The sequence below is a fragment of the Schistocerca nitens genome, chromosome 4 (genome assembly GCF_023898315.1).
Source record: "Schistocerca nitens isolate TAMUIC-IGC-003100 chromosome 4, iqSchNite1.1, whole genome shotgun sequence".
Taxonomy (NCBI): Eukaryota; Metazoa; Arthropoda; class Insecta; order Orthoptera; family Acrididae; genus Schistocerca; species Schistocerca nitens.
In genome coordinates this window covers 67,240,748-67,258,181 of record NC_064617.1, presented here as the reverse complement: position 1 = coordinate 67,258,181, position 17,434 = coordinate 67,240,748, and the positions used below count along the sequence as shown (strand labels likewise).

The following is a 17,434-nucleotide window of genomic DNA, read 5'->3' as shown; positions in this document are numbered from 1 at the left end:
AGAATCCCCCATTTGTCAGATGCAACCCTAGAACCAAACGTTCTTTTCTCATATATACAGTTAATAAATATTTAGCAGACCCAGAGGTACAGTATTTTGTAGGCTTCATTTGAGCTTAGTCTGTAATGTCATTAATTTTACTGCCATTTTAGCCCCCTTGTAGAGGCTAACTGCCATAATACAATCTCCTATTACTAAACATAAAAGAACTTTCTGAATTTGGATCAGTGTACAAGTATTTGGCAGATGGATGGCAATGAGGTTAAGTGATAGATTGACTACAGAATACTCACAGTACAGGAACGAAGATTTGGAAAAAAAATAGTGAATTAGATTTAAATTTGACGATTCCGTCCTTTATTACATGTCAAAACATTTGCTACTTGTTTCACCACTTCCTCTTGTTCATTTTGACACAAATGCTTGAGGGTAAATTGATTTGTTTGCTTTATAATTTGTCACTCAAAATATTTCACAGTTGTATTCAAAAATTACATGTAGGCACATCACTAAGTTTGCACTGCATACATGAGTAGGTCAGTATTTTTGCTATCGTTTTTAAAAACGATGGGTTGCTGAGCAACATCTTATATCCATCTACACATTAGAAAATAAAAAGTAAAAGGTAAATATTTCACACATTCCCTTCTGTTTTAAAGATTAATACGGAGCTCCCGACTGGGACCTGCTACTTTTTGTAGGAGGTGCAGTTACTAACTGATCCACCCAGGCATGCTTCATGGTCCTGTTCTGTAGGGGGGGGGGGGAGGGGGGGCTAATGAGGTTTCCTTTGGTCTGCAACACATGATTTCTCTTGAAACATATAATTATGAGATGCCAGCAAATAGTTTAGACATTTTTTAAAATTGTCAGCTACCTGTTTCCGATTTTTCTCTCTGCATCTTTTTGGGGGAATGCCAGAATAGATCCCTAAGGAGATTCATGGTTAATTCCTGCTGCATTCATTGTGTAAGCAAACATTCATGTCATTATCAATGTCCTTGTTTGTCAATAGGAAATTAAAAACTATAGAAGAGAAAGTACAAGGGTGGTTTGAAAAGTTCTTGGAATCACTACGCAAAGTCAGTGCTAGCGCAACAAGTTGTTCACTTGATATTATTTGGATTATTGCCTGTAAACATGTGCCACGTCAGTGCTCTTGGAAGAGAGCTGTGGCTCTGACATGGCTCTGTTGTTGTTCCCACATAGTGATTTGCAAAGATGGAAAAAACTGAGATTTGAGCAGTGATACTTTGTAAAGAAAGGTTTGAAAGCAAATGATATTCATGCCAATTTCCAATTTAAATTTGGTGAGGAGAGCTTAGATGATGACCCGCGCAGTGTTTGGCCAAGATGTATCACTACTCCAGAAATAATTGCAAAAGTGCACAACATGGTCATGGAGGATTGCCAATTGAAAGTGCATGAAATTGCTCATGCTTGCCAGATGTAATCCAAAAGGGTATATCACATTTTAACTGAAGAATTAGAAATGAAAAAATTATCTTCAAGATCGGTGCCGCGACTCTTGACACTGGATCAAAAACACATGAGAATGGTCATATCAGAACGATGTTTGGCCCGTTTTAGGAGAAACGAACAAGATTTATTGCACTGGTTTGAGACCACCGATGAAACTTGGGTGCACTACTATACCCCAGAGACAAAACAACAGTCAAAGCAGTGGAAACATACTGATTCTACGCCACCAAAGAAAGCAAAGACAATTCCTTCAGTGGGAAAGGTCATGGCATCAGTGTTCTGGGATGCTATGGGGATTGTGTTTGTAGATTATGGAGAATACTATGCTAAACTCCTGGTCAAATTGCTACAAAAGACATTCGAAAAAAAGGCCAGGTTTAGCAAGGAAGAAAGTCGTTCCGTCAAGACATGTGTGCCCGCTCACATGTGCTGTCGCCATGGCAAAATTACATGAACTAAGGTATGAGTTGTTGCCACACCCGCCTTATTCACCTTATATGACTCTGTCAGACTTCCATCTCTTCTCATAACTGAATATTTTTCTTGGTGGATGAAGATTCGCTTCAAACAAAGAATTGATGACCGGAGTTGACAACTATTTTGCAGGCCTGGACGAAACTCATTTTTGAGATGGGATCAAGGCACTGGAACATCGTTGGACCAAGTGCATTAATCTACAAGGAGACTACATCGAAAAATAAAAATAGTTTGAGTAATGTAAGTACTGTTTTTCTATTCCGTTCCAAGATTTTTTCAAACTACCGTCATAGTTGTTACATGCACACAAGCAATAAAAATTTTCATCGCATCTGGATGGTCGAGCACATTAAAGTGCCTGCTTCTGGGTCATGGGAAGGCATGCTGGCCACATATCAAATCTGCCTTGGGGATTAATGATGGAGCCTGGTTTGCAAGCCAACCTGGATGTAGTTTTTAGGTGGCTTTCCACATCCATCAAGGTAAATAAATACTGGGGTGGTTCCAAGTCGTATCTCAGATACATATCCTCTAAAAAAATTGAAAAATGTTATTAAATTAGATCATGTGACGAACACTAGACACAGACACAAGGGGTGCATGGATTCATCCCCAGGGTGAACTGGCAGTAGCTAGGGGAATGGCGATCTTATTTAATAATACCTATACACAGCTATGGTCAGTTCTCCACATAATAGTGACAGAATATCAGTTCAGATCTGACATTAGTTGGATAAAGGGCGCCATAATGGCTAGATGGATAAAAAATTTCATTTAAAAAGTAGCATAGTTTTGATATAGTGCTAGTTTGCCATTGTTATCAGTTATATTTGTGGTTGTAAAATAAACTTTGCAGTATTGCAGAATCTGCTACATTTTAGTTTAATTAATGTCAGTAATATTCCATGTTATGAGCTCTGGTATTTATTGTGAATTAATCATATCATCAAAATTTTTGTCTTTGAGAGAAGGTAGGAAAAGGTCAGATGCTGCTATATTTGTTTCTGAGGTGAATAAAATAACAGTTCCAGTATGTATACATTATTTGTGTGTTGTTATAGCGAGAGTGGATTTGCCTTTTATACATATCTAGGAATTCTTAATGATTGGGTTTGATAAAATTTTCAATCTTGCAAGCTTTAGTAACTGCTCTGAATGTAATGATCGTAACCATGTGAACAACTTAATGGAGCATCACAGTTGTACATATCTGTTGTTAGTTGAAGCATATTAACTCACTTGACTGTAAATTCAGATATGTCTCTGTAACAATCTTTTGAAATCCTGTAATTGTTGAGAATGGTCTCTTAGTTTAAAGGAGGAACTGTTTTTAGAGCTATCTTTTCATAATTAAATTATTTTAAATTTCGGAGTTCCCTTAGCTTTTGAATCCCTTTTGTGAACAAATGAAGAGGTTTTACTGCTAAAAGTTCTTCCTTCATTAGCATGTTAAATATTTGTTGGGTAGACCAACTCCATCTGAGAACAAACGCAAAGAAGTGGAAGATCATATCCAAGAATGCAGGAAGACTGATTCAAAAAGTGAAGGAGAAAAGTTGTGTGACAGGTAAGAAGACGTATTAACTGGAACATGTAAAAATCACATCTGATTACAATGAAAGTATGTAACATGAAGTTCATGATACGAGGGTTATTTGGAGAGTAAGGTCCGAATTGCTGCAGCTAATCAGATGTGTCACGAACACTGAAATGCACATGCGCACCAACTCTAGGCATGCTTTGCTCACCAAACAATGCTATTTGATTTAATATTCTTGCAGTGTACTGTTCGCAGTGTCAGCTCAAAATGTTTAAAACAGTTGTTCAGCCTGCCAACTGTGAAATACTGTCAGTGGTTGAGTTTCTGACAGCAATAAATGTTGCAGCAGCAGAAGTTCATTGCCATATAAGTGAGATATATGGCTTTATCACAATGAATGACAAGAAAATTTGTAAGTGGGTGATAGTTTTCAAGAACAGATGGGTAAAAGTCCTTAATGAACCTCTTTCAGGCCAACCATCAGTGATCTCAGATTTGGTCAAAGCCATGAATGAAAAGATTTGTGCAGACTGGCGATTCACAATTTCAGCATTGGAGTTTCTGAATGTGAGTAGAACAACTTCACACAAATTGTCTCTGAAAAGATGGACTTTCATAAATTGTGCACACATTGGTTTCTGAGGCTGTGTAATGAGAAAAACAAAATGGAAATAACAGCTTGTGCTCTTAATTTTTTGAATCGGTATCTCTAGGAAGGTAATCACTTTTTAGAGAACATTGTCACATGGGACAAGACACAGATTTCTCACATGACCCCCAGAGTCTAAATGTCAGTCAACCGAATGTTCTCAGATAACATCACCAGTCAAAGTCAAGGCCAAAGCAGCCAATTTCAACATGCAACGTTATGGCAGCTGTGTTTTGAGATATACAGAGACTTATTAGTCAAGTTTATTCAGCCAGGGACACCAATAAATGCAGTTGCTTACTGTGTTAACCTGACAAAACTTTGATGTGCAATACAGAATAAGCCGCGTGGTCTACTGTCATATGGAGTTTTGTTGCTGCATGACCCCATTCTGCCATTCACACCCAAAGTCTGATCAGATCTGTTGGATGGGAACAGATTGTCCACCCACCTACAGTCCAGACTTGGCCCTGAGTGATTTTAACTTGTCCCGCTACCTAAAGGAGTTTCTCGGTGACAAGTGCTTCGCAACAGATGATGAGGCAAAAGAAGCAGTTAAAGACTTTTTATCCTCAAAGGCAGCAGATGTCTATGACCAATTGATTAAAAACTTGTAGAACATTATAACAAATGTGCAGACAAGTATCAAAACAATGTAGAAAAATACAAAGGAATTAAATAAAAACAGTTTCTTGAAACAATATGTAATGGTTTATGTTTTATAAAAAATCAGGCCTTACTTTCTGAACAACGCTCGTAGTAAAATGTATTAATACTATTTGAGTATTATCAATGGAAGCACATTTAACTCTAAGTTTTGCGTACTTTAGTTGCTGAAGCTGCATTTTCAAGTCCATTATTTGATTTGCTAACATGCTATCAATTTCACAAACAACATAGCTCCTCAGACATTAACAGATAAATTCAAATTATGGGAACACTATGTTGTGAATATCATAATAGCATAGTCACATATCTTTGGTAAGGTGGTGTAAATTATTGTCCACTGTTGAGTTAGTGTACTCAGTATGATTTCCTTGTTATTCCAAGCATTTGTACTATCATTTGTTATTTTATAAACAATGTAGGAAAAGACAGATTGCTACTTACCGTAAAGAAGACATGTCAAGTTGCACAGAGGCACAATTAAAAGACACTTACATAAAGCTTTTAGCCATAGACTTTATCACTAAAAGGGACACACACACACACACACACACACACACACACACACACACACACAAAAACTGCCAACTCCAGCATCTCAGAATGCATTGGCCTTACCTGTTCATTACATTCAGTTGCTTCATTTGCTAAATGAGTTTTATATTTAAAAGTGATGCAATTATTTCTATAATTTGTTTTTAGTATGTTAATGAGAATTGCTTATTTTAAATTGTTACTATTGTCTTTCACTCTTATTCTATGTCATATGTTATGGTAATCTAGATTATTTTTTCTGGGTATGTTAGTTTAGCTTATGCAATTTTGCAATAATGAAATTTTCAGTGTAAGACAACAAACAAAAATCATGAAAGGCAAACTCACATCTAATGTTGACTGGTGTAATGTGTATAAACAACTATAACAGTACAGAACTATTAGTAGCTTATGAGGTGCTGTACTACTCTTCTTCTGTATAATCGTAGGCTTCCACGGCCATTGTAACTATCAACAAAATTATTCTGGGCTGTTGACCACATTGTCAATATATAAAATAGTCTGACGTTTCAGCCACTGTTGCAGGTGACCTTCCTCAGGACTATGCGCTGAGCTGCCTGCTGAATGAGAGAGACTTAAGATATTGTATATTAGCAGAGGAAGCTGTTTTCGTAATTTGACATGGTACTTGAGGATAGGAGGAGGGATGTTAGGCATTCATAATTGGTCTTTATATTATTTCATGTCATCAGTGGGTAAAGATGTACTTGATTGGTCTTTATATTATTTCTTGCCATTGGTGAAAACAGGTGAATTAGAAGCAGGTGGTGGCTGTGACATAGTGCTGTTTACTTGTTGCCAGGTGCGGGCTGTGGAGTGCTTGCGCTCTGTGTACATACGATCACCACAGTTCCCCTGTGCTCCTGTGTGATTTGCTTTGTGCGTGTTGTCCTCCTGTAGCATTATCACTGCTGCCGGAAATGTATACCCGTCCTCTCTATTCATGTTGGTGGGTCACTTGGCTATTTGTATCACGTCTCTGATCTTCCTCCTCAGTATAATTGGCTGCTTTGCCAGTATGCGGGCTGCTTGGAATATTACCTGTTTATCGCTCTCATCCTGGTGTTCGGCCACCTCTGATCTGTTCCGCCGCTCCTGATCTGGCATGTTGTCCCAGATGGATATATATTTTATGCTCTGCAATTCGTTTGCTGATTGGCTACCCTGTGTCGCCTACATACAGACGTCCACATTTGCAACCGATTTCGTAGACTTCTACGATGTTTAGCTTGTCAACCGCATCTTTCTTTGAGCCTCGAACATGTTTTATTTAGTTATTGTTCCAAAATATTGGCGTGATGTCGGCTTGGTGGAAAATTTTGCCCATACGTTCAGTGACCACTTGTACACATGGTAGTAGGGCAACGTTCTGTGCATCCTTCTGCTCTTCCCTATTGCCTTCATGCTTTGTTATCATAGTTTCATCTATCATATTCTTGCCATAACCATTGGCTCCAAAAATGGATCTGACATTTCGTAGTTCTGCCTTCAGGTGTTCATCATTGCTGATCCTGTGGGCCCTCCTGTTTAAAGTGTGAAGGGCGAATGTCTTCTGCATAGGGCGATGATGGGAGGAGGTGTGGAGGTACCTGCCCATGCTGGTGGCTCTTCTGTATACTCTGGGCCAAGTTTACCATCAGGCCTTTGGTAAACTTTAACACGTAGGAAAATCAGCACCCCATTCTTTCGAATCTCCATATTAAATTGTATTTTACTATGCTGTTGATTGAGATGTTGATGGGAATTCTGTAGTTCTTTCTTTCCATGTGACCAGGTGATGAAGGCATCATTAGCATATTGGAGCTAGGAATCGGGGCATAATGGTGCAGATGGGACAGCTGTTTCTCAAAAGTGTGCTTGAAGGTGTCTGCTGCAATAGGCGAGAGAGGGGAACCCACAGTCAACAGCCCAGAAGAATTTTATTGACAGCTGGCCGTGGTGGCCGAGCGGGTCTAGGCGCTTCAGTCTGGAACCGAGTGACCGCTACGGTCGCGGGTTCGAATCCTGCCTCAGGCATGGTTGTGTGTGATGTCCTTAGGTTTAAGTAGTTTTAAGTTCTAGGGAACTGATGACCTCAGATGTTAAGTCCCATAGTGCTCAGAGCCATTTGAACATTTTTTCTTATTGACAGTATTCTTCTTCTAGTTTATAGACACACGCTTATAACAACATTTACTCTCAAATGCACCCAAGCTTGCCAGCCAGTTTGAAAGACACGAACCCAATCCACTACAGCCACGGAGTTGCCTTGTTTCCTTGTTTTTGTTTATTTTAATTTATCTGAAGTATTTGCTGGAATATGTATGTCACAGTGGTTGTAAAATTGAGAAATTTCATGAACCTGAGCATAACAGATATTGCTGGGTCACTAATAATTTATTTAGGTCTTAAAACTTGTAGTTTGAGAGCAGTATAATGTGTTTCTAAATTTTATGCTCTCTTTGTTTTAAAAGGTTCATGTCTCTATGTTGCCATCCTAATTTTGATTTTTGAGGTTTCATAAATCAGTTACAGTGAAAGACATGATAATTCAAACAATGGAAAATCCAGGATGTAGTAATGCATTACAAAATAATAACAAAGTAAAGCAGCACTGGGTTATGGTATGGAAGAAAAGCCATTTGGCAAAATTGAGCAATGTAAAATCCAATATAAAGAAACAGATCTCCTGTGCCTTACGTCTCCAGTCACCCACCATCTCCCAGAGCCCCACTGTCCGGCCACACAGGAGCATTCCCATTGTGGCTCAGCACCACCCAGGACTGGAGCAGTTGAATCACAGTCTCCGGCAGGCTTTTGGCTACTTCTCTTTGTGCCCTGAAATGAGGAATGTCAAACCCACTATCCTTCCCACCACTCCCACATAGGTATTCCGCTGCCCGCTGAACTTTCACACGTGTTGCATTCTATGTGGGCATGACAACCAACACGCTGTCTGTCTGCATGGATGGCTATCGACAAACTGTGGCCAACAAACAGCTGGACTACCCAGTTGCTGAGCACAGTGACCAACATGACATTCTTCATTTCAATGACAGCTTCACAGCCTGTGTCATCTGGATCCTACCCGCCAACACAAGCTTTTCTGAATTACGCAGGTGGGAACTCTCCCTCCAATATATCGTGCATTCCTGCTATCCTCCTGGCCTGAAGCTCCGTTAGTCACTGTCCTTACCCATTTAGCCCCTTCCCTGTTCCCATTCCAGCACTACACAGCCCTCCATTCCATGAGTGCACTCGTAGTCTTTTTACTTCTCTCCTTGTCTGCTATCCCCCCACCCGCACCCCCACCCCTGCCATCTGTCTGACCTCCCAACTGCACCTAGCTGCCGTACCATCTCTCCACCTCATCCTTGTATGCGCTTTACTGTTCCCTGCTATCCCTCTTTCTCCCCACCCCAGCTTCCTCCTTACCCCCACCACCTGGTTGCTTCTCCCATCATATGCTGCTGCTTGCAGTTTGGCCTCAGCAGCCAGGTAGCATAGTTGTGTGTGTGTGCGCGCGGCGTGCGCGCACAAATTTCCTTCATAGTCCACGGTCATTCCAAGCTTTTGCTCTGTTTCTAATGAAACGTTGTTAATAATGTGTTATGCTTAATATTCATTCCTTCACTGATATAAACAGAGACTTTGTTTTATCTGTACCCTTGTTTCAGTACACTCTTGTTCAGCAGTCCCCGAGTCTCACTTTCCCAAACTGAGAATTTTGCCCACCATCACAACCTTAGAACATGCTCACACGTGATAACCTTAGCCTCATATTCCCACTTTGGAGTAATGTTATTCGCTAAACGTTAGGTGTTTCCATCAGCCTGATGTAGCTGCCAAGCTCTGTTCTGTTGATCTGCTGTGCTTGTAACACTACCAAATCCCTTACCCAACAGAACCCAAATGGCCTCATAACACAGCCTTAGCCTTACAGATGCTGCAGTCCTCTTCAGAGGCCCAGTTTTGGGTTCAAGTGAAATTTAATCTTGCTGGACTTTTTTGCTATCATTCTGAAAGTACAGAATGTGTCAAAAGCTGACATTTATCCTGCCTCAGAATTTTTTGAAATTTTTAATTTGGCTGCAGGAGACAATAGCAGCTCCGTGTGTGAGTATGGGGGATGGGGGTCAAGGATGGGGCAGACTTGTTCTGAAGGAGAACTACCACTTCTCAGACTTCTTTTATTGTGTGAGAAATTACGTGTTCTTATGTATATGTGATATTCCATTTTCCATCAATATAACCATAATTTTAGTTAAAGAGCTCTTTGAAATGGGATTATTGTGTGTGTGTGTTCCTATTATTGCATTTTAGAATTTACATCAATTTTTGATTGTTTCTATATTGCTTTGTCTTTGCCTAAAGTAAATGCATTGAAGAAGAAGAGGAGGTGGAGGAAACCAACAGTGAAAGAAGCTCACTAGTACATCTGAATTTAACACAAAATACATTGTAAGTTTATCTGACTTTGATAATTAGTGCACTTATAAAATGAAACTGTAATCAGAATATTTTAAAAATCCACATGGTAGTTCATTATAGTCATCCCTTGTGTAGGTATCAGCTTACTCGCTTCTTGAAGTCACAATTCCAAATGTCCAGTTATGTCCTTTGTAACTGCAATTTGTGTCTAGTTCAGCATACACATGAAAAGTTAGAAAAACAGAAATCAAATAAACAACTAAAAGTACCACCGTATTCCTATTTTCAGTATCGTACTGTGTCCAAGTATGCACTCTCAGTATGAAATAATTTCTGTGGAGCCCTTTATTTCCAGAAAAGCACTGGATGGGAATTTAAAGAGTGGGAGTTACACTTGGATAATGAAGAAAAGTATAACTCATATTAAGGATTAATGCAGAACTAGAGATTTAATTGTTGATAGGTGAAACTGCAGAGTTTGTGTTCCTTTTATGTCAAGTTTTACTGGATGTCTCAGGAGGAATGATCATTATTCAGGGATAGGACAGAAACAATCATTTGAAACAAAAAGTCTGGTAAACATGGACTCTATAATGTATCCGTGAAGAGTTAAGAGTACTTGATCAGTAGAAGAGATGTGTTTCACAGTATTGAAGATGAACAGATGCTCATAGCTCTTAAGACATATGCTTTAGAGCCCATTTTTACAGGACATTTGGTTTTCTTGTTTTGGTCCATGCTACTACTTCAGCAAAGAGCTTACAGTAGAAGAGATTTGTTTCACCATGTCAAAGGTCAGGAGGTGCTCATAGCTCTTAAGATATGCATTTTAGAGCCCATGTTTACTGTACTTTTTTGCTTTGAATGACCGTTTCTGAAGAACATAAGCATTTAGTCAATGGTACTGCTTCAACAGCTTTATTGCTAATGTAGTCTATGATCGCCATGGCAGCAGTATGTATTTTCCACTGCTTATTACCACAAACATCTTAAGCCTTTTATTACTGATTTTTCACAAAGAGTTTCATTGTTGGTTTAGTAGACCCTGTTTACTGGAGCAGGATATGAATTCTTCTCCAGTGCAATATTTTTGTCCAGTTGATAAAAAAAAAATGTGACAGACGTTTTAAAAAGACATTTTCAGATAACTTGTTTAACACAACTTCATCGTGGCCTTCATAGGTTTGTCTTATTTTTATGAACTTTAAATTAATTATTGCAATTGTAAATGTCTGATAGTAATACAGAAACTACAGAACTGAGTACAAAGTATAGTCACTTTAAAATAAGTGCACATTTTTATGTACGCAAAAAAGTATTGGGTGAAGATGGTGAGCAATTGGAGTCTCACCACACAACTTGCACAGACAGGGTTAGCAAGTGCGTCAGTCTATACGGCATACCTCTGTCAGTGCTAGACAAACATATCAACAATAGGATGATGATAGTGTAGTGTGAAGAACTGAAGAAAACTGGTTTTCAGACCAAAAACTACAAAAAACAACTCTTGAGTTGCTGTGTGGTACATGCTTGTTCTTAACCAAAACATGCAAATTATTTGTATCATTTTTGCCTAATATTGTATGGTGTGTATCATACTTCCTCTTGCAATAATTGAGGGGATGCAGAAGAGCCAGAAGAAGAAGACTGCAGTTATGTTCAACAAGAAGAGGAACTTGAAGTTCAAAGTGATACCTACCTTATGTACAAAGTAGATACAAGTGTAATGGAGTTTATTAAAATTTTCCCTTTATGTTAACTTGAAGCTTAGGACCTTTAGAGAACATGTGAGAATGTAGCATGCATGGTTAGCTGGTTATAGGAAGTCCTCATAATACTGTGTTAAATGTAACTTTGCTGTTATTAATAGTATCATGTGAAGCAATGTGCTTCGTCATTGTACTAGCAGTGTCTTATAATATTGTTTTATGCTGACATGTAGTAACAGTGTAGAACATAATATATTTGGAAGTATTTAGAAATATCTGATCCACAAATAGTGAGTGATTTATCATCCTATTTTTTCTTATTTGCGCTGCTTATTAAGTTCCAGTGTACTTAAATTTTGTGGAATGTTTTAGGGGCATGACAGTGACATCTGGGAGTGTCACTATTACGAAGGACAATTCAAATTTGATTGGAATCAGCATTGGAGGAGGAGCACCATTGTGTCCTTGTCTTTATATTGTGCAGGTACTATAGTTTTAATTGATTTGTTCATTTGTTGTGGAGCAATATGTATGTGAAATTAGTCTGTAGTGTGTCAAGGCAGAATAGGACAAAAAGTTAAAGTTCAAAATCACAAGGTAGATGAGTGTGGCTGCCTAACAATTCATTTCACTTGACAAATATAAATTCATTAACAAAGTTGTGAGCAAAGATAACAACTCACTGTATAGAGGGAGGTATGGAATAGGAACCACACACTAAATAAGGTGTTGGTTCCTGTCATCCTTGAGCTTTTCATCCCTGTGAAAGCACAGCTGCTCATATACCCCCCCCCCCCCTGCAACACACACACACACACACACACACACACACACACACACACAATCTCCTGTATTGTCTCTTAAGGGGTTAAATGCATTCTTAATGTAGCTTGTAGCTATAGAGCCTGAAAGTCTTTCAAACAAAGGATGTTTCTTGAATACTTGAGCTCAGTACTTTTCATGTTATTTTATGTTTATTCGTTATGATATGGCAGTAGGTGCTGTTTTGGTTTGTGATGGAGCTGTGACTGTTTTGAGTATATGTTATGTTAGTATATGTTGTTGTTATTGTTTGGACAGGACACACAACTAGTGCTATTCAGTGAAAAAGAAAATGTTGATATTGTGTACTCTTGCTCCATTTTCTTCGTGATTATGTAGAGTCTGTTCATCCATATGCATTTGATATGGGAACCAAACTGGTAAAGCTGTGAAAATGGATTATGTGGCTCGGCTTGCCGTGTGCACATCTCTTAATCTGAAGTGAAAATAACAAAGACAAATCCCAGAGAGAGAAGCTACTACTTCTCATATATTGAACACTAGTTTGGTGGTACAGAATAATTTAAAAGTCAATGTTGATGCAAGTTTTGTGGAAGAACTTCCACAAATTTTTGCCTTCTGCTTTTGTACTGATAATCTGTTTAAGTCTGTATAAAAGAACTGCTCTTATACATTCTCATTAGTCTGTGAAGAAGTGAAACACAGTTGGCATTTGTTAACAAGGCAGGGTATGTTTTAGTAATGGTATAATAAAGTATGTTCATTGTGTTAAAGTTGATGATATCACGACTTAAAAATTATTTATTTCTAACAAGCAATAAAACACACCTATCAATTGCTCAGTTGAGACAAACCAAAGCTCTGCATCCTACAGTAGTAATATATTATTATGTGCCGCTTGTGTTCTTATCAGTGTAAAATCTAAAGAGTGAAAGTGCCATTTCACCAAAATTTTATTGATTTGCATTTTTCCTTCTCTAAGGAGCTCATGGGGATATTCCTATTTTTCTTATTTGCCATAACTTTTTCCATGATTTTCACCCATTGTTTATTAAAATATACTGGTGTCCAAAATTAAAGCAACAAACTACTTTTTTCCCATCCTGTGTCTAATTCACAATATAATCATACAAACTGTCAAGAGATGTCATTACAATTGTGTTCTGCATGGAAGATGGCATTCCAATCAATGGACAACCACGCCAGCAATGACATCAGGGCATGATCAAGTGTGGTATTGTTGTTTGCAGGGTAGTCCCACATCCACAGTCACTGTGTATACAGTCATAGATGGTGCAGGACATTGCTGTGGAGGGCCATAGGAAGAATGGAAGCAGGAGAGTTGCATACTCATGTGGCTCAATGGCTTAATGTGAATCTTCCTGTTGTTTTTAGGATGAGGCGATAGTTTATAGAGACTGAAACTGTATCACAGAGACCAGGACAGAACCGACCACTGAACAACAGAAAAAGTGGATTGTTATTTGGCTGTAAGGACATGATGGTACTGCCTTTATACTGCACCTTAACTGTCATCTGACCTTGCAGCATCCCATGGCCATGTTGTATTGAGGCAAACGGTGTGCAGAAAGCTTCAGCGGAGTGGCCTTTATTGTTGGATACCTGCTGTCTGTTTACCTCTTGGCATGTCTCCACAGAAAGGAACATCCAGGGTGGAGGTATCAACATGCCCCTGGACAGTCAAATGGTGGGCCATTGTTCTTTTCGCAGATGAATCCTGATTTGGTCTGGAGAGCGATTCTTGGTGTATTCACATCTGGTGGGCATTTGGAACATGATTACGGGACCCTAACATTGTGGAAAGAGACCGATACCAAGGAGGATCCCTAATGGTGTGGGCAAGGATTATGCTGACCACTCGAACACCTTTTTATGAAATTGTATGGGCGAATCAGCAAGATTTAACTGCTGTTAGGTAATGCGAGTAGATCTTGGGATCTCACACACGGTTTTTGCAAGGTGCTGTGGGCCCAGACTTCGTATTGATGGATGATGTGCCCGACCTCGTAGAGCATGGGTGCTTAATATCATTTTGGAAATGGAAGATATTGCAGGCATGGTGTGGTCTGCTTGCTCTCCAGATTTGAATCCCATAGAGGATGTGTGGGGTGCACTAGGGAGACAGGTTGTATCATCTCAGCATCCACCCACCACTCTCCAGGACTTGTGAGCAGCTCTGCGGGAAGAATAGGCGTTATTGCCTCAACATGAGATTGATGACATCATTCACAGCATGTCCCATCGTTGTCAAACCTGTATTGATGCCAGAGGTGGTCACATCCCATACTGAGCACATTAATCAGTTGTCAGAACGTGCGTGCAAATCCATTAAGTTGGAAAGAAATGAAGAACATTTTTGTCTACCATTATGCATGTTGCAGTTGATTACATTCTCTTTCGTTTACATTGTTTCTACTTTACTATCACCTTTTTATACTGTTTTGTGGCAAAATAAACACAACCTTGCAAAATTTCCATTTGTTATTTTAATTTTGGACACCAGTGTATGTTATTGTTTATGCCCATTTTTTACTTTATTACCATAAAGTAAATTCCTTCATTTATACACCAGGTATTTGACAACACCCCAGCAGCAAAAGATGGCACATTACAAAGTGGGGATGAGCTTGTTGGTGTAAATGGCCAGTCAGTGAAAGGGAAGACTAAAGTAGAAGTTGCCAAAATGATACAGGCATGCAAGGTAAGATATATTTGTGGTCATTTCCTCACTTTCCTGTACTTTACTGACATTTTATTCATTCGGCTTTTCTCTGTGCTGCCAGTATCCTGATGTTCTCTGGGCAAGTTGTAAATTAGATTTACTTTGCAAGAACAGCCACAAATGTTTATCCTGCTGTAATTTATATTTGTACTGAAACTTAACTGTGTCTTTGAAATACTAACTTGTTAAGTTATTGAATTGACCAAAGTGGAGCAAACTGACTCATTATTCTTGTTTCTAGACCTGGCCATAGAGGTTAAAGGTGTTTCAATATACAGTTCTCAAAAAGACTAAGCAGCTTTGACAGTGAGATATTTCTGTAGTATTTGTTTGTTTGTTTGTTGCTGAGGTCTCTCTTTGAAATTTCTAGCTGAGAATATTAGAAGTGTCACATAGTTTTATACATTTTGACATTTATGTCTTGGACACTTTTCTGCCTGATGTTTCATTTTATATTCGACTGTTATATGTTCAATGAATACAAAGCATATTTACAATAATTATGTAAGATCCCTTGCTAAAGAGATATGGATACAATGGGACTTATACAGCCAACCAGTTGCATGCCAAAAATTAATTCAAACTTGTACCTAGTTTTTGATAAAAATAAACCTGTCGTCCTCAGAAGAAGTAATAACGCATGTTACATATTTTGCGGAAAGAGAAATGAAGCTTAGCAAACAGTAAAATGATCCATATAAATGCTGTGGCATACCCTCTCACTTTATCTTCTCCTTCCTCCACTCTGTGCCTGTTTCCTGTGCCATCCTCCCCTCCCCATCCATGTCCTCCTGTCCCTTATCTCTGACCTGGAACCTTGTTTATTGTTATTGCAAACAAAACCTTGGTTGGGAACTGAAATTGCTTAAAACGAGGGAGTAAATCGGTTGGAACCATTGGTATATGGTGTGTGAGAGAGGCCCCTTCTAGTTGCTGGATCTGTGAGTATAGTAGCTTCAATGACAGTATTTCACATTGTTTACTCTGTGGACATGTACTGTTACAAAGTTTTGGATGATTTAGATTCTGTAGTAGTGTTCTAATCATAAGACGATAAGCCATATATACAACTTTCATGTTTTCTGTTAAAACTGACTGTGAGGAACAAAACAAAACAGCACATTCTTGTGCACACAATACTTGTTTAAAATTATATGTAAGGACAAATTTCAGATATGGGAGAAACCATTTGTCTAATGCTGTAAATGTCCCACTATTCCAATTATTACGGACTGTGAAAAGGAAAAATATACGGCATATTTGCACAGCACAGCATTTTCTTTTCCACAGTTGGTTTTAACAGAATACCTGCACATTGTTGTTTAATATTACATATGGACAATGTCTGTCTGAATTTTTATCAGAGTATCGTGTAAAAATTTGAAGTAAATCGATCAAGAACTTTCCAAGATTTTTGATGATAATGTTTCCCCTGTACATGTTATATACATATTTATATATGTGGCCTTTTACCACCTGGGTGTTTATTAGAGAGCATTGTGTAAAAGTCTGAAGTAATACTTATCAAGAACTCTTCGAGAATTTTTGTAACAATTTTAAATGATATTCTGTTTTTATAGTGGCCCATGTTCTTCCAAATGTTCATCAGAGTATCATATAAAAATGTGAAGTAAATCAGTCAATAACTTTTCAAGACTTTTGGTAACAATATTGAACATCAGACTACCTTGATGTAGCAGTATACATCTTGAATATATATTTTTATACCATATATATTAAAAAAATATGCAGTGTTTGTCCGTCAAAAGTTTTATTAGCGTATCATGTAAATATTTGAAGTAAATTGGTTAAGAACATTTCAAGAGTTTTGCCAGCGATCTGTATACTTGTATACAATACTTAACATATATATTTTAAAAATATCCAGCCTATGTCCATCTGAATGTTTATTAAAGTGTGTTGTAAAAATTTGAAGCAAATCACTCATGTCCTTTCTGAGATTTTTGGTAACAACATTAAACAGTGACTTGTCTTTATATAATTGTAGAGATATCCAGTGCTATCTTAAATTTATGGTCATTAGTGCTTAACCATGTATATACATTTTTCTATTAGACAGCCTTTTGGATTGTTTCCTGAAAGCACGCTTCATTTTATTTCTTTTAATATTTTGGCCAGTTTATTGAAATGTTGCCAGCCTGCTACAATAGGAGCACACATTGCCACTGTGAGTTTCCATTGTTTTATGTAATAATTCTCCATACTTCAGACTGCACGTTCATGTATGTCCTTACTGGGGAAGGTGAGATTTAATGTATCGCACCAGCGTGATAGTCTTTAGTGGTTTTAATTTTAAAAAAGAGTGTTTGCCAAAAAGCAGAAGCATTGAGTTGTCAGTAGGCACACAAAAAAGGAAGAAAATTTGCTAGATTTCAGACTTTATCCTTTGACGAGCTAGA

The 17,434-nt window shown here is 38.3% G+C and overlaps 1 protein-coding gene across 3 annotated transcripts in view; it reads left to right on the top strand.

Moving 5' to 3' along the window:
• LOC126251486 (PRKCA-binding protein) overlaps window positions 1–17,434 on the top strand; it is a 100,718-nt gene that overhangs the window by 7,847 nt on the left and 75,437 nt on the right. For 2 of the 3 annotated variants that reach the window (XM_049951941.1, XM_049951940.1), the window contains 2 exons: window positions 11,861–11,972; window positions 14,865–14,993. In XM_049951941.1, the coding sequence (XP_049807898.1) occupies window positions 11,861–11,972; window positions 14,865–14,993 (241 nt within the window). Of the gene's footprint in view, window positions 1–3,427; window positions 3,527–9,722; window positions 9,810–11,860; window positions 11,973–14,864; window positions 14,994–17,434 lie in introns of all 3 variants that reach the window. The other variant, XM_049951938.1, reaches the window with a different exon arrangement.